Source organism: Lissotriton helveticus, chromosome 4_1, assembly GCF_964261635.1.
Source record: "Lissotriton helveticus chromosome 4_1, aLisHel1.1, whole genome shotgun sequence".
NCBI lineage: Eukaryota > Metazoa > Chordata > Amphibia > Caudata > Salamandridae > Lissotriton > Lissotriton helveticus.
Window position 1 is genome coordinate 1501552849 of NC_136063.1, and position 23400 is coordinate 1501576248.

At 46.6% G+C, this 23400-nt stretch overlaps 1 protein-coding gene across 1 annotated transcript in view; it reads right to left on the minus strand.

The window, feature by feature from the left end:
• The window catches only part of GCNT2 (glucosaminyl (N-acetyl) transferase 2 (I blood group)), a 453496-nt gene extending 431654 nt beyond the window's left edge, over nucleotides 1–21842 (minus strand). The window contains exon 1 of the mRNA XM_078685828.1: nucleotides 20344–21842. Within this exon, the coding sequence (XP_078541954.1) occupies nucleotides 20344–21265 (922 nt within the window). The 5' untranslated portion in view covers nucleotides 21266–21842. The remainder of the gene's footprint in view (nucleotides 1–20343) is intronic.
• Between the last annotated feature and the right edge of the window lie 1558 nt (nucleotides 21843–23400).

Below are 23400 nucleotides of genomic sequence, written 5' to 3' on the forward strand. Positions count from 1 at the left end.
CCTATCAACTATCCCCTCAATTATACATACATAATCGATGCAAACTCCGTTCCTTTTGCTCGAATCCCTGGAGTGGGGGATAGGGTAATTCCAAACAGGAACAGGAGAGGCTTCTTAATACAAGAAGCACATATGGGATTAGGTTTAAGGCATCAGATGATCAAAGAATCTTTGACAGAATTAAAATCAGAATACTGGTGGCCGGGGATGAGCGTGGATAATCACAAATTTGCAAAAAATTGTGAAAACTGCAACAGAGATCGCAGTGGCGAACCGGCCGAGGTAGTGCCAGAACACATAATAGAAAGCATAAAGCGATCTATTCGCATGATTAAACAGGAAACATGCGTCCCAATGTATATTATTTAAGACTAAATTCACTTAAAAATATAGACCCCAGCTCTCGGCTGACGTCTGAACTGTTATAACAAGATTTGCGAGTCTATAGCGGCATAGACGCGATTGGCATGCTAAATTCGGACCAAGGTCCTGCTTTTAGCTCTCGAGCTTATAAGGAGGCCATGACCAGCATGGGCATTGCATTGCGGTATTCTTGTCCCTTCCATCCTGAGGGAAACGGGCTTGTTGAAAGAAAAAACCGAGACATAAAGCAATCTATAACGGCAAAGGTATTAGGTTCGGGTGCTGGGTGGGTCAAACATTTAATAAGTGTCCAACTTAGTCTTAATAATCTGCCAAGAAATTCTCTAAAAGGTCTCAGTCCGTACGAACTATTGTTCGGGACTAGAATGCTAATCCAGGACCTCGATAGTCAAACTTAAGTGGTGAAAGAAAAATGCTTTGATATCAAAGATCGTTTGGCTATTTTACAGGACTTAAATGAAACAAGAAAAAACCTGAGCAACATAAAGTTGAAACAACAGCCAACGGCCACTGAAGAGAAACCACCTGTCCCAGCAAGGCCTGTCTGGATTCCAAAGATTGGGGATCTGGTCAGAGAGAAAATAGCAGTGAAGAAGGAATTTGGGCCTTCTTACAGAAAATCAGTACCTGTCTTAGCTGTCAATGGAACAAGATCAGTTGTACTACCGCCCCTTGCTGGTAAAAAGGAGAACCGAGTTGTATCCATCGACCTGGTTAAACCACAATCATGTGGCCAATAACAAGTAGTAGGCCAAGTGGACTCCCAAGAAGTAGCAGAACGCCAAAGTTTGCTACAAATCAATAAGTTCAAACTGAAAGACTAATCACATTTGATAAACCTACAGTGAATCAACAAGGATAATTCAACAAGAAACACCAGTCTACAATGATGTAGCCACAGACTATGCTAATGAAACAAAGAAAATTCCGAAAGCAAAAAGAAATCCAGAAGCAATTGAAACAATTGACAAAACTGCATCAGGCTATTTCATCAATGTGAGAAGTTGGCCTGATATGCAGTGCTCACTATTCTAGTGATCATTATGTATCAGTCCAAACAACCCTTATTGATGATTGGTTGTAAGTCAACCTTATAGACCAGCTATCCTAGTAGCATGGATACGAGCAGGCTAAGACTCTAGAGGGCGTGTTAAGCCAGCTGTTTTACCATCACATTACCCCTTGAACACCCAGTGAAAGGACACCACACAAGTTGTTATGAAAATAAATGTATATTTATTTCTAACAAGTCTACCCTGAACTCTTTATGAGTCAGGGAGCTAAGCACAATACAAAACTCTTAAGAAAATACTTTAAGTCGCACAATTTACACAAATGCCCGAGGGGCACGAAAAACCATATACTACAAAAGTGGAATGCGAATTACTAGCAGGTAAGTAACGATTCTCAGAGGCTTTGGGATCGCTAGGACTGGACTACTGAACCTTTAGATTACTAGCAGGAGGCCTAGGGAACTCGGGTGCAGAGTGTGCACTCTCACGCGGGATGCGGGACAAAGTCTATGGAAGCTAGAATTCACAAAGTTAGTGTTCTCGGGCGAACCCGACTAGGTAGGTCAAAAACGAAAGTGGATCTGGACCCTTGGATAGTGAGGCTATGCTGAGGCACCGAAATGCCGAAGTTACCTAGCCCAGGGGCTGCAGCTGCATAGGTCTGAAAACACGTCGGGATTCTCCGTTGACGAACCAGGAGCCTGAAGGAAAGGAGTTGCTGGCAGGCGACCAGTGAAGACTGTTCGGGTGATCCAAGCCTGGATCGAAGAAAGATGACACCTGAAAGCAGAGGGGACCAAGTTCGTGACTACTAGCCAGTAGTCAGGTGGCACCAGGAGGGCACCGGGTGGTAGTCACCTCGACTAGGTGAGTGGGCGACGCTGGGCTCTGTAGTCTCACGGACCAGGAGGCGTTGTCGGCGACCAGGATGGAGGTACGAGCTGTCCCACGATGGATGATGCTCTCGACGTCACTGGACCCAGGATTGGGGCAACAAGTCTTGGCAAATTCAAGCCCACGCGGTGGACCTAAAATGGCGTCTGGAGTGGACGAGGAGGGTCCGGGGTGCTCCTCTCTTGGAAGGGAGCAAGGGCCAGTCTGGAGCAACCAGACCAGCAACAGTGATGTCGTCGGGCGTCGTTAAGAAGGCCACAAGCCAGGGGGCTAGTAGCCAAACAACGCGGTGAGCAGCAAAAAGCAGAAGGGCCCCACGCAGATCGTGGAGAGGCTGGGAGGCTGAACTTCGGTGCTGGGGCTGCTCAGGGTCGGGGCTTCTCGGACCCCAAAGCACTCACCAGAGGATCCCTCGGCGGTCGTGCTGGAAAGAAGTCGTGCAGTCTTGAAGATGGCCGGTCCCTCGAGGTCTCGTCGCACCCACGGTTCTCAGCTTAGCTGTCGAGGTGGGTAGAGGTCAGAGGTGCCAGGGAAGCCGGTTCTCGTCGAGCTGGGCAGTCAGATTCCGGAGGAAGGACTTGCAGCAGACCGCAGTGTTCTTAAGATGGTGCCTGCGGATGCAGGGTGACTACTCCTTAGTCACAAGGGAGAATCTTGAAGAAGAAATCTTGATGTCCTTTCGTAGAAAGTCGTGTCTTGATTCCAAAGATGATCTGATTTGGAAGGGGGCCAGTTCCTACCTTTATCCTGCAAAAAGGGGCTGGCACGCGACTAAGTCCTGCCCTATGGGTGGGACCAGGAGGGGGGTGGTTACACCCCTCTCCTTTGGCGGGCTTTCCCCAGGCCAGGGGCTGGAGTGCCCCTGGAACTGGTTCCAGCCGGCCTATGCACAGTGAGCACCGGGGTGCCACTTGCAGTCACCTTCCTCTAAAGCCCTGCCTACCTAGGATACACAAAATCCTGTCTGGGACGGTGCTGGCACCGCCCCTGACAGGAAACCCTTTGTCCTTGCCTCCTGCTCTGGGAGGACTCCCAGCAGCAGGAGGGCAGACTTGTGTCTCGGTGGCAGCATCCATCTTGTGGAGCTGAGGCTATGTCTGACTTTAACCGGGGTTACAGGTTACATACATGTCGTGTCCCTCTAGAAGGGTGGAATGCTAATCCCGTCGCCAGAATTGGCGAGGGGTTAGTATTCCAATTCATATGACACCTTACTCGACATGTTTTGATAAAGCGATACCAGAGTTGGCATATAACCGCGAGGATTATAATGCACTTAAGAGTATATGGTATGCGATATCATGGAAACGGCTAAGGGATGGATCCCGAAAGCCGCAGACAGGCTCAGCTCATGCCAGAGCACTATCTCACACGATTCCAAGCACTCTGCCTTCAGGATTGTCAAGGCCTGCCATAGGAGTGACTGATAGGAGATCTGTGTGTCCATTTTTAGGGTTAGATATAGGTATACTATATCTAAAGCAAAGGGTGATTACACCACCTTGCCCCAGCTGTCAAGCAGCCAGTTGTGTCAGATTTGGATGGCCAGCCAGGGGTGGCATAATACATGCTGCAGCCTCTGGTAGGCCCTGGGTACACCTATGCCCTGGGTACCTAAGATACACTGTACAGGGACTGATAAGGTGACTCAGTATCCAATTAGATATGTACCTAAGGTACATGGAATCCATTTTACAGAGAGAGCAGTAGGCCTGGGGTCCTGAATAGCAGGGCCCCAGGTCAACTAAGTCAGAAAACCAGCAAAACACCAGGCAAAAAGTTGGGGGCAACCATAGTCAGGGATCTACCTTCCTACATAACCCCCCCCCCCCCAAACGAAAGGAGATAAGGCTATCCTTGCCAGGTAAGCCTATATTGCCTGAGTGGCCATATAAGGAAGTACCAGCACTGGCATGGTTACCCCCTATCTCATGGTCCACTAAGCAATCCCTCACCCTAAGGGTATCTGAGGGTCTCCACCATAGGGAATCTCTACCTGTGGTGTGTTTTGGCAAAGGAAAAGGCTGGTGCTGAAATGGAGTACTGAAGTGAGGCTCCACTAATTTTGGGCTCAGCTTCCTCCAATCATTTTCCACCATAGAGGCCTTTCTTTCCAAGACTGAGTTGTTTTGGGCTCTCAGTGTCAACCTCTGGCTACCTACAGCTGGAGGTTGGGTCCCTCTGTTTGGCTTACTGGAGGGACAGGTCAGGTTTGGGGCCCTTAGGTCCCAGGTCTGGCTGTGCCCAGCAGTGTCCATCTGTGGGAGGTCCCTAACTAAATTTAAGGGGGATCCCTCAGGAGTTTGTTTTATTTTCACTTGGCTAGGACTGCTAGCTTCAGTGCCCTTAATCTGCTGATTGGGGGATTCTTTTGGACAGGGGGCCCTTTGGGGTCCAACACTGGCCTCCCTGACCTCTACAGCCCTGGGCTGACTGAGGCAGGGTAGAGAGGGGCAGGTTACCTGCTCCAGACTGGGTCTCACCTTGGAAGGGTCCACTGACATCAGGGGTTCTGCCAGGCTAGGCCTGACTACCTCTGTGGCAGTTTCTTCACAAGGGGTCAGATCAGTTCCCTGAGGAGGCTGACCCTTTCCTAAAGTCTGGTGGGAGGGAGATTTCTCTTCCTCCTCAATGCTCTCTGTCTGAGTGGAGTGATCCATAGTTTCAGGCTTCACAACACTATCATCTGTCTGAGTTTGAGCTGTGGCCATCACAACTCTCCCAACCTTTTCAGGAGGGGGCTCAGTTTGGGTGTGGGCTGTGACCATCACAGCCTTTACAACCTGTTCTGGGAAGGAAGTTGTCTGAGATTGGGCTGTGACTGGCACAGCCCTCCTGACCTGTTCAGGGAGGACATCTTGGACTGGGGCTGTGGCTATCACTGCCCCACTAACCTTACCATGGAAGTTTACCATTTTAGAATGGGTTTCTTGCTCTACTTCAGCCCAGGCTGAGAGCTCTAAATCATTCCCCAGTAGGCAATCTACAGGCAAGTTTGGTGACACTGCCACTCTCTTGTGGCCAGTGACACCTCCCCAGCTGAGATTGACCACTGCCATGGGATGATCTCTCTGTACTCCATCAATATTGGTCACCTGGTATGTGGCACCAGGTAAGAGTTGCCTTGAGGGGACGAGACTCTCAGTCACCATAGTGATGCTAGCCCCTGTATCTCTATAGGCCTCAACTTTTATACCATTGATGAGGGGCTCCTGTCTGTACTTGCCCAAAGTGTTGGGACAAGTTGTGAAGTTGGCAAACCCCATGCCAGTCTCACAGACAAGAGTATCTAAGTTTGGGGACCTGGTTAGGCCAGAGTCCCCAGGAACTCCCAAAGTAAATGCACCCAAATTCTTGGGGGCACTCCCGCCACCTGGGGGATTACTACTAGTAGTAACAGGAGGTTTGGGAATGTTACTTGGGGGTATGTTCTCCTTATTGTTGTTCTTTGGGCAACTGCTGTCAGTTTTCAAATGACCCACCTGTTTACAGGGATAACAATAAGGTTTCTTCTGGTTATTAGAAGGATTCTGGGACCCACCCCCCTCAAAGGATTTTTGGGGCCCTGATGTGGTTTGATCTGCAGATTTATTCCCACCCTTCTCTTGAGGCTTGGTTGATTCCTTTTTCTGGTCACCACCTTGGTTCTTAGGCCTAATCCTGGTTCTGACCCATTTGTCTGCCCTCTTACCCAATTCTTGTGGAGAGGTCAGATCAGAGTCTACCAGGTGCTGGTGTAATAACTGGTTCTGACAATTATTTAAGACTTGCTCTCTCATAATAAGATTATACAATCCTGTGAAGTCAGTAACCTTGCTACCCAATAGCCAGCCTTCCAGAGCCTTAGTGGCACAATCAACAAAGTCAGCCCAATCCTGAGACTGAGTTTTCTGGGTATCCCTAAACAGCAACCTGTACTGCTCAGTGGTTAAGCCAAACCCATCAACCATTGCATTTTTCAGGACTTGGTAATTGTTAGCATCCTCAACTCTAGTAGTGAGGAGCTTATCTCTACCTTTGCCATCAAAGGAGAGCCACAGTATAGCTGCCCACTGACTTTGGGGGATGCACTGTACAGTGCAGGCCCTCTCCAAAGCAGCCATCCATCTCTGGATGTCATCCCCTTGTTTAAAGGGGGGCACTATCTTTGTCAGGTGTTTAGTATCTAAACCCTTCTCTTTTTCTCTTGGGAGATTGCTGCCACCAGTGGGAATTGTCCCACCCATCTGCTGCTCTCTAGCAAAGGCAAGCTTCTCTTTGGCCAGGGCAAGTTCTTCCCTTTCAATCCTCAGTTTAGCTTGTCTCATCCTTGCTTCATGCTCTTCTCTGAGGGGAAGTCAATCTCCTTTGTGGAGAGTTCCTTCTCCTCTGAGAAGAGGCATTAGAGTGCAGAGATCTAATGGAGTCCCTAGAAAGAGGTCTATCTCTCCTAACTCCAAGGTTAGGCCTCATCAGGGTCAGTACTGGGGGTCCCCCAGATCCTTGCCCAAGTAGGTCTAAGTTGGCCCTAGTGAGTCTGCTGACTAACTCAGGACCCTTGTTTGCCTCACCCTCAGAGAGTTCCTCAAGATCCTCCTCCTCAACTGCATTTACAGTGTTGTGGAGGTCTGGATCCCCAGTGGTACCCTCTAAGGCTGGCATATTCCCATCTAGCTGAGAAATCTTTCTCGCATCATATGTCTCTAAGAGACCTATCAGAAAGGGAATGGTGGGGTTAGACCCCTGTTTCAGTTTCCTGGAGGTACACACTTGTCTCATCTCCTGGAAACTGAGAGCTGCATATCTTGATTTGACCTGTGGGGGGTCAAGATCCACAAGGGGAGTCTCAGTAGACTCTCCATGGGTAGACATGCTTTTCTAGTGAGGTGTAAGTGGTGCACTTACCTACACTATATGTTTACCTACTGATCCCTTGCTAGAGTTGTAGTTTAGGGTGTGCTAGGCCCTAGGAGCTACAACAGCTGGTTCAGTAGAACTCAGAGTATTCTAAGCTAAGTTATATGTACCTTAGTACTTATGTGATCTTTCAAATGATATTCTTAGGATACGTGTGGTAAAACAACAGCAAGCTCAAATCCCAACCGCTGCTCACCAATGTGAGAAGTTGGCCTGATATGCAGTGCTCACTATTCTAGTGCTCACTATGTATCAGTCCAAACAACCCTTATTGTTGATTGGTTGTAAGTCAACCTTATAGACCAGCTATCCTAGTAGCATGGATACGAGCAGGCTAAGACTCTAGAGGGCGTGTTAAGCCAGCTGTTTTACCATCACATTACCCCTTGAACACCCAGTGAAAGGACATCACACAAGTTGTTATGAAAATAAATGTATATTTATTTCTAACAAGTCTACCCTGAACTCTTTATGAGTCAGGGAGCTAAGCACAATACAAAACTCTTAAGAAAATACTTTAAGTAGCACAATTTACACAAATGCCCGAGGGGCACGAAAAACCATATACTACAAAAGTGGAATGCGAATTACTAGCAGGTAAGTAACGATTCTCAGAGGCTTTGGGATCGCTAGGACTGGACTACTGAACCTTTAGATTACTAGCAGGAGGCCTAGGGAACTCGGGTGCAGAGTGTGCACTCTCACGCGGGATGCGGGACAAAGTCTATGGAAGCTAGAATTCACAAAGTTAGTGTTCTCGGGCGAACCCGACTAGGTAGGTCAAAAACGAAAGTGGATCTGGACCCTTGGATAGTGAGGCTATGCTGAGGCACCGAAATGCCGAAGTTACCTAGCCCAGGGGCTGCAGCTGCATAGGTCTGAAAAGACGTCGGGATTCTCCGTTGACGAACCAGGAGCCTGAAGGAAAGGAGTTGCTGGCAGGCGACCAGTGAAGACTGTTCGGGTGATCCAAGCCTGGATCGAAGAAAGAGGACACCTGAAAGCAGAGGGGACCAAGTTCGTGACTACTAGCCAGTAATCAGGTGGCACCAGGAGGGCACCGGGTGGTAGTCACCTCGACTAGGTGAGTGGGCGACGCTGGGCTCTGTAGTCTCACGGACCAGGAGGCGTTGTCGGCGACCAGGATGGAGGTACGAGCTGTCCCACGATGGATGATGCTCTCGACGTCGCTGGACCCAGGATTGGGGCAACAAGTCTTGGCAAATTCAAGCCCACGCGGTGGACCTAAAATGGCGTCTGGAGTGGACCAGGAGGGTCCGGGGTGCTCCTCTCTTGGAAGGGAGCAAGGGCCAGTCTGGAGCAACCAGACCAGCAACAGTGATGTCGTCGGGCGTCGTTAAGAAGGCCACAAGCCAGCGGGCTAGTAGCCAAACAACGCGGTGAGCAGCAAAAAGCAGAAGGGCCCCACGCAGATCGTGGAGATGCTGGGAGGCTGAACTTCGGTGCTGGGGCTGCTCAGGGTCGGGGCTTCTCGGACCCCAAAGCACTCACCAGAGGATCCCTCGGCGGTCGTGCTGGAAAGAAGTCGTGCAGTCTTGAAGATGGCCGGTCCCTCGAGGTCTCGTCGCACCCACGGTTCTCAGCTTAGCTGTCGAGGTGGGTAGAGGTCAGAGGTGCCAGGGAAGCCGGTTCTCGTCGAGCTGGGCAGTCAGATTCTGGAGGAAGGACTTGCAGCAGACCGCAGTGTTCTTAAGATGGTGCCTGCGGATGCAGGGTGACTACTCCTTAGTCACAAGGGAGAATCTTGAAGAAGAAATCTTGATGTCCTTTCGTAGAAAGTCGTGTCTTGATTCCAAAGATGATCTGATTTGGAGGGGGGCCAGTTCCTACCTTTATCCTGCAAAAAGGGGCTGGCACGCGACTAAGTCCTGCCCTATGGGTGGGACCAGGAGGGGGGTGGTTACACCCCTCTCCTTTGGCGGGCTTTCCCCAGGCCAGGGGCTGGAGTGCCCCTGGAACTGGTTCCAGCCGGCCTATGCACAGTGAGCACCGGGGTGCCACTTGCAGTCACCTTCCTCTAAAGCCCTGCCTACCTAGGATACACAAAATCCTGTCTGGGACTGTGCTGGCACCGCCCCTGACAGGAAACCCTTTGTCCTTGCCTCCTGCTCTTGGAGGACTCCCAGCAGCAGGAGGGCAGACTTGTGTCTCGGTGGCAGCATCCATCTTGTGGAGCTGAGGCTATGTCTGACTTTAACCGGGGTTACAGGTTACATACATGTCGTGTCCCTCTAGAAGGGTGGAATGCTAACCCCGTCACCAGAATTGGCGAGGGGTTAGTATTCCAATTCGTATGACACCTTACTCGACATGTTTTGATAAAGCGATACCAGAGTTGGCATATAACCGCGAGGATTATAATGCACTTAAGAGTATATGGTATGCGATATCATGGAAACGGCTAAGGGATGGATCCCGAAAGCCGCAGACAGGCTCAGCTCATGCCAGAGCATTATCTCACACGATTCCAAGCACTCTGCCTTCAGGATTGTCAAGGCCTGCCATAGGAGATCTGTGTGTCCATTTTTAGGGTTAGATATAGCTATACTATATATAAAGCAAAGGGTGATTACACCACCTTGCCCCAGCTGTCAAGCAGCCAGTTGTGTCAGATTTGGATGGCCCTGGGTACACCTATGCCCTGGGTACCTAAGATACACTGTACAGGGACTGATAAGGTGACTCAGTATCCAATTAGATATGTACCTAAGGTACATGGAATCCATTTTACAGAGAGAGCAGTAGGCCTGGGGTCCTGAATAGCAGGGCCCCAGGTCAACTAAGTCAGAAAACCAGCAAAACACCAGGCAAAAAGTTGGGGGCAACCATAGTCAGGGATCTACCTTCCTACAATCAATTTCGATGATTTTTCTGAGGATCCGAGTGAACCTGAGGAACAGCCAATATCAACAACAACTTTTAAAGACAAGGCTAAAAAACTCTTTCATCAACTAAAAGAGACCTATCTGATTTCCCCATGGATTGAATTTTGGGTGGTACTAGGTGTACTTTTCCTCCTGCTTTGGCTCATCATGGTACTATGCTTGGGACAATTCATTGAGGGAAAATATGTTACAATGGACACAGCAAGCCAGAAAATCAACTTGGTCCTAAAACCACACAAGTCTTCACACATCGAAAAAAGAGAACTTTCTTCAGTAAACTTCACAGCCAATCCATTACCCGGTGGGGTAGCATGGGACAAAACTGATTACGAAATCTATGGCCCGGTCGAGCTCTTGAAGTATCCTCATCAATTCAAGGTTTCATTAAGTGACTTTGTAAAACCGAGCACATTTTCTGATGATTGGGACTTTGAAAGTATTAATGGTATGATGTCAGACCTAGTTATGTCAGCTAAATTTACTGAACATGATTATTTACAGGGTTCATCTAATTATGACCAGATGTACTGTTACAACCACTATGGTAATCATTATTTGCATACATCTGCTCAACCTAGAAATGTTTTTAATTATAATCAATGGGAACATTGTGCAACTCCACCAAAAGGCAGTTCAAATACATTTTATGAGAAATGTTCTTACTTCTCAGGGTTTAACACAAGTAATGCAGAAACGTTTTATTTCAAACTGTTAAATAAGACAGGAATGAAAACCATGCTGACAAACACAAAATTAATCTATTCAGAATTTTTTTTTGATAAAATGAATACATTTGGTTATGATTTCTGGAACAATAATATTGAAACGAAAAACCATCTGGGGTACTAAAGATTGGCAGGTCCAAGGTATAGAATCATTATTTAGAGCCTGCATAATCCCAGAACAAATTATATTTTTGAATGACACAATTCAACAAACAACCGGTCTTGGCCTAGCCAAAATTAAAGATTTAAACAACCCGTCTATTCCAAAGCCAACTCCTGATAGTAATAACACTACAGATGTTGAGATAGACGTATCCCATATTTTTAACCAAAACGGAACACATCCTGATTGGAAGAAATGGTTGATCTGGCCCACAGACACAAATAACTGTCAAGATAGATTCCTGAACAAAATACAGGGGTTAAAAATGTCCAGGCCAGACCCTAGATACTCCCAGCGACAACATCCAGGGATTGTAACAACATACAGTGTGGGTAAACTCTGCCTTGAATGGCTACGAACATCCACACTGGCAGAAATTAAGCAACACTTGACTTTACTTAAAGAAGGTGCTGACTTGCGTGATTTCATTATGGGACCGCGCAAACAGCGTCAAAAACGTTTCATAGCGGCCTCTATATATGCAGCTTACAACGAAGCTTGGAAAGTAACTCAAATTAAGACAGCAGAGAGAATACAGGAAATTGACCGTGTTAATTTGGAAAAATCACTTTCTGTTGTGGACAATGGGTTAATGACTCTGTCTTCCAGAATATATTCACTGGACAGCATTGTATCATCTGCAATCGATATAATAGAGCAAGACTTACTGATGTTACAACACGGTCAGTCTCAATTGCGTTCTATTGTACAGCTTGGCTGGACGTTACAAAATCTGCGTTCAGGCTATGTGCCTTGGCGTTTAATCAACACAACGTCATTATTCTCTATCTATAACCTTACTGATACGCAAATCAGCTTGGCACAAAAGGGAGCAGAATATACAATTCTGAGAATTGAAACACTAGAGAGATTACCATTGACAATGTCAGAACGACCTGTCATTGAATGGATAATACACGGAATCATAACTATTCCGATAACAACTTTCCAATTTCGATACTGCCAAAAGTATATACAGGCAGGCCAGTATGAAAGGTTGGGTAAAGGATACATTAAGTCAACATGGAAATTACCTTACACACACACATGTTATAGTGAAAAAGGACAGAGTGTATTTCTTAGAGGTAATAATTGTGAAAAAACACTAAGTGGTATACTTCTGTGTCAGGGCATAAATTTGCATGGGGCCTGTGAGGGGACTTCAAATAACCTTTCATGTCACCAGCTTGGCACACCTGCAACTCGAATAGAGCCATTCTTTAGACGGCTTTCTAACGGGAGCTACATTCTAATTGTGGATCACAGATGTTGTGGCCTAGTGCCAGGAAAAGCTTATCTAGTTAGTGTAAGTTCCATGGTCACTTGCTGTGAGCGAGTATTGTTTCCAAACGACACTCCAGACAGGGAGGGAAATATTTGGCCCAGTTTGAATATCTCTTCTATTCGAATTGATACTTTAAGCAGAATGAAGACTGTGCTTCTACAGACGCCAGTTCACTTGACGTCATCAAAAGAAACGTATGATCTCCAAGTTGCAAGGACAACGACAGAGATACATGCATTATTATCAACAAATTGCCCCCTACACTTCGTAGAAATGCTAAACGAAATCTTAAACATTTCTGATACGAATGGTATCGCGAGTGTATTTAAGACCGTTTTTTCGGGACTATTAACACCCTTCAAAGCAGTCCTGGGTATTTTTCCTAATTTTGTCCATTCTGTCTTTGGCGGACTTCCACTCCTGTTGGGACTCGTAGCAGGCATTTTATTTTTGCTTCTCCTGCTTCGTTATGGCAAGCCAAAGCGCGGACAAGACTCCAGCAACAATGGAAAAAACGATCCTAGCTATACGCTATTGGGACCGCATAACTAAAGTCCTTGGATTAGCCCGGCTAAGAGATCTGAATATGACCTGGTTTCTTTCATTCAGACCCATCTGGCAGAATTGTATCTTACCTGTGTTAAGATGTTTGCTATGCGGAGAAGAATGCGTGTTAGACATCCGTCTTACACTACAATCAGAAGTACCATTGGATACAGATACTTTGCTCGGTCCAGTAACGGCTCATGCATCGTGTTGTCCCCAGCGGTTACCCATCCTGATGACAGCATTCATTGAGACTTCACCACTGCTATTAAAGGGTAGTGAAGTACAAGATGAGAGCAGCATCAACCAGGTACGACCTTCTGTAAGCAATGCTGATCAAAACATAGTTGAAAGCAATCATGCTCAAGACTGCATGGTAGCGACATTTTCCAACTTGGTCGAACTTTCACCTGAGGCGGTAAATTGTTTTCTTGAAAATCTGTCTGAAATGATGTTCTCGCCCGAACTGAAAGAATAAACTTTTAGGCAAATGAGCACTCAGCGTTCCATGAACTCTGAATTTGGCCTTCAGCTTTTAAAAACAAAAGCTTCTGAAATATTTGGAACTGTTTTGACTTCTTCCCTTGAAAACAAAACTATTTTTCCCCGATTCCAAAATATTTACCTTTTTTTGGCACTCATCCTCTGCTTGAAGTAGAACTATTCTTAGAGAACAGAGCTTCTATTTTTAGGAACTCTAGAGACACTATATATTTAACTCAACCTCTAGCATATTTACAAAAAAAAAACTGTATTTATATGTGATGGAATGGTCTCGCACTTTTTTTTCTGTATTAAGAGCCATTTCATGTGTAATTTTCGCAAATCCTTCATGCTGATATATATATGTGCATTTTTTTTATTACACTGCTTGAAAGCATACAGTACCTATACTAATTTTTCGTGTATTTCGCATATGCCATTTCAGATGCAAAATAATGTATTTTGGGGTGGATCGCTATACACATGCACCGTTAGATATGTTTACTTTGCTTAGTTTTAGTAATTATGGACATGAATTCGTGGAGTGGGTGTAGTGTGTTTTATCTAGGTACCTGAATCAATATCCTATCCTTTGCCCTTGTCCGGTTATAAATCAATAATATCCATACAACGGCATAGAAACCCTTTTCATAATTCAGTCATAGCGCATGCTGTCACATTAAGCAAGTCTATTCCTCCAGCCCCCTAGAAAGCACACCGAGTTCTTAAACAAATCCAAGCCTCCAGCAACCTGGGAAATCCCCGCTGCTTTGTTTTGATTTCGTCCGAGAACTCCTGTAAAGCACTGTAAGAACGACCAGTTCTTAGTGACATCTTTATTGACGTCTTATGTCCAGCCTTACGTCAAACCCGGCACCTTTCAGGTATAAATATACCAACGTTGCCTTAAGCAAACACACGGTGGTATTCCTGGAGCAGAGCAGCTATCTACTTCCGAAGAGCCCAGCTGATGCGATAGCCCACGGACGCTGCCCCTCCCTTTTGACGCGCTGAGAAAGACGCTGTCTTTTCTCTTGCCGAGAAATCCAGCCTCCAGCGTTTCCAGCTTACCTTTGCGGGTGACTGGGATACCGAGTCCTGAGAGAGAAGCACCAGCCCTCCTGCCTTCAAATCCCCAGGTACTGAACTGACTAAACCCTTACAGAGAATTCTTGAGTCAGATTCTTGGCAAACCAAACTTAACTTAAACTGCTACTTACTTACTCCTTCCCATGTATTAGGCTTAGGTCAGGTACACCGGGGTAGGCATAGTTAGAAGCACCAGTTGAGTACGATTAGTCAAATGTATATATGTATGTATCTATTTTATCCATTTCAAAGTATCATATGGCTAAGAAACCATATCAATGCTTTTACAGTATTATTTTATAATCCTGCTTTTACTGTATGCACTTTACTTAACTATAAGTATTGCAATTGTAGCAATTCATTTCTCTTGTATGAGAAAAGAGACTGATCAATAAATAACATCTTTTATTGAAAACGCCTGTCTCTTCTTTTCTCTGCAATCTGGTGAAACTAAGTACGCACATATTGACTGAGTAAAATAGCTGTCTTTTGTTTTCACACGACTCTAGAGATACACTCTTAATCAGGGAGAGCAAAGTTGTCATGTTCTATGGTTGTCAGAAACTAAATCCCTTCTTGTCTATCCAGGGAGGTTAAACTCCTCCTCGCTTATTCGAGAAAGTTTCTAGTGAACTCTGAGCTAGCTGGCAAAAACTTAAGTCTAATATCGTCAGTAGAGACCTAGTTAACCTCAGTCCTACGTCTACACTACTGAAGATATTATTCCAATGCGCAGAGCCTATTGGGAATATAGGAACTACACTACAGGGTGATCAGCAGATTGGTCCAGAACGGTTGCTTGTTTTCCCGACTGACAAGTGCAAGTGGTGGACGGTCGTTCGCCGCGAGGGGGGAGGGGGGGGCAATAATCCAATGCACATAGATAGAAGCGAAGAATTGAGGAGGAACAGGTAGGAGTTTGAGTCTTAGCAAAGACCAAAGTTTGTTCACATTGAAATATGACCATCTGAGGATCACGTCGCGCTCTGAATGCTCCTTTGTCATCCGGGACTTCTAGGATTAAGGCATTCCTTGACGATGCGATGCAATTACATATGGATGGGAAACGAGTTTATATGCTACACAGCGCTTGGGGGAATGGGGGCACCTTTGTAAGACCCAGGAGCGGGCAAAGACTATTATTGCTCATCAAGGGATGCAATGGACAGAGGTACAAGGGGTGGATGGTCGTTCACCTTGAAAAAGGGGGGGGGGGGGCACCTTGGGTGACCGATGGATTGGTCCGGAACGGTTGCTCGTTTGGCTGAGCACATGTACGAGTGGTGGACGGTCGTTCGCCGCGAGGGGCAATGTCTCTGGGTCAAGGACTTGGCCTGACGAAGGTGGCATGGACATGAGACACGGGTCAGGTGGTGACTGGTGGTTCACGGTGAGGGCGGTGTCTGCAGACTGGGATTGGCCCTGCAAGGTTACCGGTTCCACGGGATGCAGGCCAGGTGGTGGATGGCCGTTCACCGAGGTGGGAGGCACCGTGCATCTGGGAGTGACCCCATGGTGTGTTTTTGCTTCCACGGCATGCAAGTAAAAGGGGGTGAGTGGTTATCGCCACGGTGAGAGCGATTTTTGTTGGTGGGGGTTAGTACCGGAACGTTCCTGAATGGCAAGGGAGGCGTGTTCGGTGGATGGTCGTTCACCGGGTGCTGCAGAGTGGGGGGACAGTTTTTTAGGCACATGGGATGGTAGGGCACGTGGGCCCGCTTTGGAGGGGCACCTTTCGCGATTCATGGTGTTGCCAAGAATGGTACTTTGCTGCAGGGAGAGGTGATGGATGGTAATCCGCTAGGAGGCCGCAGGGTTGGCTGGCAGGAGGCGAAAGGTGCGCAGGACAGTGGGGGTGGGGCAGGTAACCGCCCTACGGGGGTTCCCTGGTTGGCGGTACTTTAGAGGGGTGGGGAGTCACATACGGGCGGATCCACCCCTCGGGTGGGGGGAGAACGGTACACAGGTGACTGATAGCGGGGCACGGGAGGCAATGAGCAATGAAGGCAAAGTCAACAGAGGATGCTTGGAGGGCAAGTGAAGGTGAGAATGGGGAAAGGAAGGAGGTTATCGAGTGAATGGGGAGGAGTCAAACAGGTGAGATGGTTTTGAGAAGGCAGAATGGAGAATGCGTGGGTATGGGATGGGAACGTATATTTCTTACATTGATGTACTGTTAATAAGTCTAAATGATTGCAACCGTGTCCTAATAAAATGGCCTTTTACACTTCAAGTAACAGCGTGGAGTGTAGTTATTGCGCGATGCGGCCCCCGGGGGAAGCGAAGGTCGCAGACCAGTCTTCCCCCGGGGTATTCGCGCAAAAGGCGGAAGGACAAGGTGGGGGGCGGGATTAGAGGGTCAAAAGGAAGGGGTGGGACTGGGTGGGCATATAAGGGTCAGGAGAGGTGGATCCGGCCTCTTCATGACGCCGAGCACCACCAGGCATATGTAGAAAGTTTGTCCACCCACCCACCCTACAGGTTTTTTCAGCGAAGGACTGGGGGTAGTTTTTCGGGATGGGGGTGCCAGTTTAGGGCAGGTTGCGGAGCAGAGGTGTTACGGTACTTTGGAGGGGTGGTGAGTCACATACGGGCGGAGCCACCCCTCGGGTGGGGGGAGAACGGTACACAGGTGACTGATAGCGGGGCACGGGAGGCAATGAGCAATGAAGGCAAAGTCAACAGAGGATGCTTGGAGGGCAAGTGAAGGTGAGAATGGGGAAAGGAAGGAGGTTATCGAGTGAATGGGGAAGAGTCAAACAGGTGAGATGGTTTTGAGAAGGCAGAATGGAGAATGCGTGGGTATGGGATGGGAACGTATATTTCTTACATTGATGTACTGTTAATAAGTCTAAATGATTGCAACCTTGTCCTAATAAAATGGCCTTTTACACTTCAATAACAGTGTGGAGTGTAGTTATTGCGCGAGAGCAGGAGCTTCATCGTTTATTGCACAGAGCCGTACCATCCCGCTTACTGGAAATAAAGACGGTTAACTATCTGCTTCCTTCTTCCTGCCCCTCCCTCTAGGTCTATCTTCTATCTCTTTCTCGCGCTCCATTTTTTTTATGTCTCATTCTCTCTTTCTGTCCACTCTCTCCCTCATTTTCCATCTCTTTCCCCTCAGTTTGTCACTTTCTTTCTTCATTCGCTCTATCTTCCTTCCTGCCATGCTGTCACTTTGTGTCTTTCATTGCACCCTCTACTTCCCCATTACTACGAACTCTCACACTCTGTCACTCTCAACATCCTCTTTCTCTCCTTTATTCTCTCATATTCTCTTTCTCTCGCACTCTCTCCCATTTCTCGAAGTTTGCCTCTTTCTCTTTGTCCTTTCACACCATTACCCCGTCTACTTTTTCAATGTGCCCTTCCAACTCGCCGTTGTCTCCGTTGACATGAATCTCCCTCTCTCCAACGTATCTCTTTTTCATTCTCTCTCTTTCGGCAGCAATATTTTCCTATCTCGGTATCTCTATTTCTTTCCCCTTTATTTTCTATTTCTCTCTCATTGCATGCCCTCTCAATGTCTCCATGTTCTCTCTCTCCATCTGTCTGCCTCTTTTTCTCTCTCTATTCTCTCTGGTATTCTAATCTTCTCTGTCATTATCTCTCTTTTCCTTCAACATTATCTCTTTCTCTGTTTGTCTTTCTGTTTCTGGCGCCCCATTGCCTCTTTAGCTGCCTTGTTCCACCGCAGCTTCTGTCGGTGTTCTCTCTCTCTGTCCCCCGTCTCATTCTTGTTTTCTGCCTCTACTGCTCTCACTGTCTCTTTCACTTCTTCATTCTTTCTCTTTCGATTTCTAATCCAATGCCGCTCTCTTTTTTCTCAGTTCCTCTTACCACCGCTCTCTTGAAGTCTATCCCTTTCTTTGTCACTCTCCCTCCTCACTCCTCCTTTATGGTGGGCGCAATTATCGTGCTGAGCAGTTTTGGGCAGATCCATCATCTCCCTCTAAATTCCACTCTTTTTAACTGGCTGTGTTTGTCCTTCCGTCTTCCCCTCTCTCATTTTCTTATCTCTCAGATCTTTCTTTAATCTCTCTCCTCCCCATTTATATATGTTCCTCTCACCTGACCCCTCAATTGTTCTTGTGTTCTTTGTTGGTCTTCTTGCAGGCTGCCTGTCTGTCTCTTTTCGCATCCACGTCTGTTTGTCATTTCCTCTGTTTGTCATTTACTATCTCTCTTCTAATTTGCCAGTTTCCTTCTTTTTATCACCCCTTTCTCTCTCCATTCACTTGCTCTCATTTTCTGTCTTAGCCTCCTTCACTCTCGCTCACTCATTTTAACCTCGGTCTTCGTCTTTTACTGTCTTCAAATCTCTCTTTTTCACAGCCTACACCTATGTTCCATTCTCTACTGCGTTGTGATTTTCTCTCTCTCTGCCCTCTCTCCCACTCTCTTTCTCTTTCATTCTATCTCGCTTTCTCCTTTGGTCTATCCTCTCTCCTTCGCTCTGCCCAACGGCAGTGTTACTCTTTCTTTCTCTGTCTGAATGTATACGTGCTCTCTTTTCTCCTTTGTACAGGATGTGTCTGCTTTTTAATCTCTGTTGTAATATTTACAACATACATTTTGCAATATAATTCTATTGAATAAGAACCAATTCCTCCTCCACAAAAGGATGTAACTGCGTGTCAGCACTGCAGGTATTTGAAGGTGTGGTTGAAGGTGAGCCCTATACCGACAGAGGTTAATTAATGCACTTAGTTAAATCTACAGTTATCTCGATTTGTCACAAAATCTTAGCAAAAACGGGCCATTGTAAAGAAATCTCGGCACAGAAAAAATCTTTCATTTTATAATCATTTTCCTAGATTTTCTTCAGAATTTCTAGATATCGAGGAGCTATATGTGTCCAAGACTCGGCTTTTTAATGTTCAACTGTTAGGACACCTTTTAATAGAGCATTTGCGCTCTTAGTCCACACTAACGGCAGAATGTACGTTATATATATATATATATATATATATATATATACACACAGTGCTTTAAATGGGGAAAAACAAGTGCAGGTACTCATTGAAATAGAGGTCTGGTAAGTGGTCAGGGCTAGGGGCGGGCTAAGGGAAAAATATCATCATACATAATGATTTCTGTACCAGTTGCAGCACATATTAAAACACATGAGAAATGTGTTTATGACAGAAAACACAGATTAACTCATAATATAAAATGAAAGTCATGATGGCACTTTCAATCCAATGGTCGCTGTGCACCAGATTGACAGTGCAGGGTTTGTCTAGAGACCCTGTCCTGTTAATCACAGCGTGACACAACCCCTCTCACCCCCCTGCAGTTTGGGGGCATTCAAATGGGCAATGCTGGAATCTTCACCAGCAACTCTGAAAAAGAATACTTCAGCCGAGTTAATTACAAGCTCCTCGGAAGCAGAGCGGTCTCTGCCCTGCACTGGAGCAGAAACCTAACTAACCTGAGCCTGCGGATCAGGGTACCGGTACGCTCCCTGGCCACAGAGAAGTGCCAGTACTAACAGCAAAAAAAATCGGAAGTGCCGGTACTCAGTACCGGTCCATTTAAAGCAATAATATATATATATATATATATATATATATATATATATATATATATATATATATATATATATATATATATATATATATATATATATCTCACTTCCCCTCGTACAGACATGAGCAGGACACTCCAGGCTCCTGAAATAATGTATTCAGCTGGATGCCTTCTCACCAACGCGTTTCGGCTTTTTCACTGTGAGAAAGCCGAAAGCCCAAACGCATTGGTGAGGAGGCATCAAGCTGAATACATTATTTGAGAGGCCGGAGTGTCCTGGTCATCTCTGTACGAGGGGAAATGTTTTGTGTATGCCCGGACTGCCGCGAAGTACAGTCCCGGGTTTCCGGGTTTCCGGATTAGTTAGGAGTGGATATATATACACATCTAACATAACAGAAGAATAGTCATGAACGCACCCTACCTGGTATCCGGTTGAGCGTGACCCAGTAATGCTCGTCTGGACTGTACGTGTCCTTGGACCACTTCAGCAGGTCGATGGCCCGCTCATCTTCCAGGACAGACCTGGTGAATGCTCTGGTCAGGGCCACGTAGGCCGTTCCAAAGTAGATGGTCATATTATGCGGGGGAGGTCCTTTCACCATCATCGATTTCCGAGTCCGAGGGGGTGAAAGGTTTATGTGCTCCCTGTACACATATTTAGTCCTCTGGTCTGTGTGGCGCGGCGATAAAACTCCTGGGGTGATATTGGACCCATTAAAGCTCTTTAGATGCTGCACAATTTCCCTGTTGGTTTTCAAGGGGAAATCTTGCCCGCAGGTGTTGATGACGTACCGCCAAGGTATCCGTGAAGCTATGAGGTCATCCATGCAGTTCAGGTCGGCCTGGAGCCTGGACGCCCCAGCGTACACCACTGGTTCGGATCTGGAGGCCAGAAAAGCATTGGGGAAACAGTCCACAAATTCCGCCAGCATCTGCTTGAACGCAGACGTCGCCTTCTCGTCCACGTGAATACAGTAAACATTTTGAGGCATGTACACGGCCCTGAAGAGCCTCTCAAACGTGTGGAAATCTCGGTGCAGGACTATGACGTAGGCCAGAGGGAAGGCCGCTTCCTCGGCAGACAGCGGTGACGTTATATACTGGCTCTGGAGGACATACTCTTTGCATGTGGCGTTTCCAAAAGACGTCTGCAGTTGGTTTCCCCAAATAAAATAGGTCTTTCCCGCTCGAAAGGAGGCGCAGGCTTCAGCAAGAGGATTTGTCTCCCGGGAGGTGGTGACCTGGGTGCCTCTGGGCCATGTGTATAGAGTGGTAAAGCTCGCCAGCCAAACCGTGGCATTAAGCAGCACAAAGGACAAGGTGACCTGCGCCCAGCACCTCATCCCTGCGGATGTCAAACGCCTCGATGCTCTCGGTGGATGTGCGAGGTTAATCCTCGCGGGCGAACAGTAATCCGTGACGGGAAGGGCTGACTGTCAGGTGAATTTCTTTTGCATCTGTTTCCTTGTAGCGCAACACACCTGCTCAGGCCTGCCAGGACTCTGCTCGCGCCGGCCGCAGCTGTTTGCACAACACCTCGGCTCTGTTAAGATTGTAAGAGGCGTGATAAACGCAGGGGGAAATCTGGCGTCTGTAGAGTTGTTGCGCGTTTTACACTTGAATCAAATACTGATTTACCGATTTAGTTCCAGGACATCGACCTTTTTGCTGGTCCTTTCACTCTCATGCTCTACATTCTTGTAATTTTTGTAGTGTGAAAGGAGGCTGCTGTTCTGTTTCTCGGCCCAAGTTCATTCTCGGCCCAGGTTTATTCTAAAAGAAAGCACAAGTAGACGATGGACCTGGCCAAGCGTCCGTCAATTTCACGGACAGTCCGTAATTTTAGCCGCCTGTCCGTTGTCCGTGAAGGATTCTTTTACGGACGCCATTTGTCCGTAATTATCACTTCTGTTGGGTGTAATCATCAGCTTTTGAATGACCAAAAGTTGCTGAGAACAAACAAAGCTATCTAGGATTGGCTTGAAAGCCACCAGCCAATCCTAGAGCTCACTGGTCCACTGCAGGACTGTTATTATTGGACCTGATGCTTCAAGGCCAATGAAAACAGCTTTAGGGTACCCTGCCACTATACTGCTGGGCCGTGATGTGCAGAGCACGTTTCGAGCCTTTCGTTTTTGGCATATAATACAATTAGTGTTCCTTACGAGTTGATTCATATGAAATTGTAACATTTAACGTTATGTGTATTTGTACATAACGTTAAATGTTACAATTTCATATGAATCGACTCGTAAGGAACACTAATTGTATTATGTGCCGAAAACGAAAGGCTTGAAACGTGCTCTGCACATCACGGTCCAGCAGTATAGTGGCAGGGTACCCTAAAGCTGTTTTCATTGGCCCTGAAGCATCAGGTCCAATAAGAACAGTCCCATCTTCTTGACAAGAAACGGAAAAGTGTATTTTCCTCACAAGCAGACAGAAGGTACTAACATTTTAGTAATCGGTAAGAAAGAAGCATATTTCTGATTCCTCTCATGTTTAGTAGCAAAGAGGAAATTCAACAAAGGTCAAAGAACTTGCGACAGCACCCAAATAAATCTTCGTTCCAACTAAACTTGTGAAGTCCTAAAAACCTACAGGAAGCGTTTGTGGGAGGAAAGATGGCTGTCAGAACAGGCTACCTTAGCAAAGTCTATATATCTCAGCAGGAACGCAAACTCAATGGATGTTTGGAAACTGGTGAATGACCAAAATAATATAAACAATTCAAACATTACCGAATCAAGATGGGCACACTACTTAGGTGTGCATTTCAGCCAAACAGCAGGAGGACACTGCCGATCCTATAACTCTGGGGCAGGAGTAGCTCAGAGACTGCGCACCAACATACAACTAGTCCTTAATAAGATAGCAAGAGAAAAACGAGATCAGGTGCAACTAAGAGCGGTTAATAAAGGCCACACCCGCAATATACCTGAAGCAAAAAAACTTCAGAAGATCTCCTGGCATAAAAAGCATCACTTGTCAGATTCTGAGGTCTAACTGTGTAAATAAGGCACATTGTGAACGACCCTTTCACTCCTGCTGCTGAACCACCACAGGATGCAGAAGAAAATGCAAATCCTGAGGTTGGGCTAGTGAGTGTAACCTCAACAACCAATTTGAGGCAATTCAATGGGGATGAAACACAAATTTTCACTCAAGGTCAAATACACAAGGTGACACTGGAGAGTCGATACAATAGAGCTCCAAGGCCAAATGACATCCACCTGGCACTGTAGCATAACACATGTATTTGGAAAGTGCACGTACACCCAAGGGTATTGCACTGAATAACAGATTAATTTTGTTACCCAACTAAGTGGCATTTATTTGATCTATTTCAGAAGGATGAATGGGCCCTCCAGGATTAGAACCTGTGACCATAAGGTCACACACAAGCCCCTGCAGTGGACGTATTAGTCCACTAAGCCACCAGAACAGGCCTGTATAAAATTAATCTCACTTTAACCCT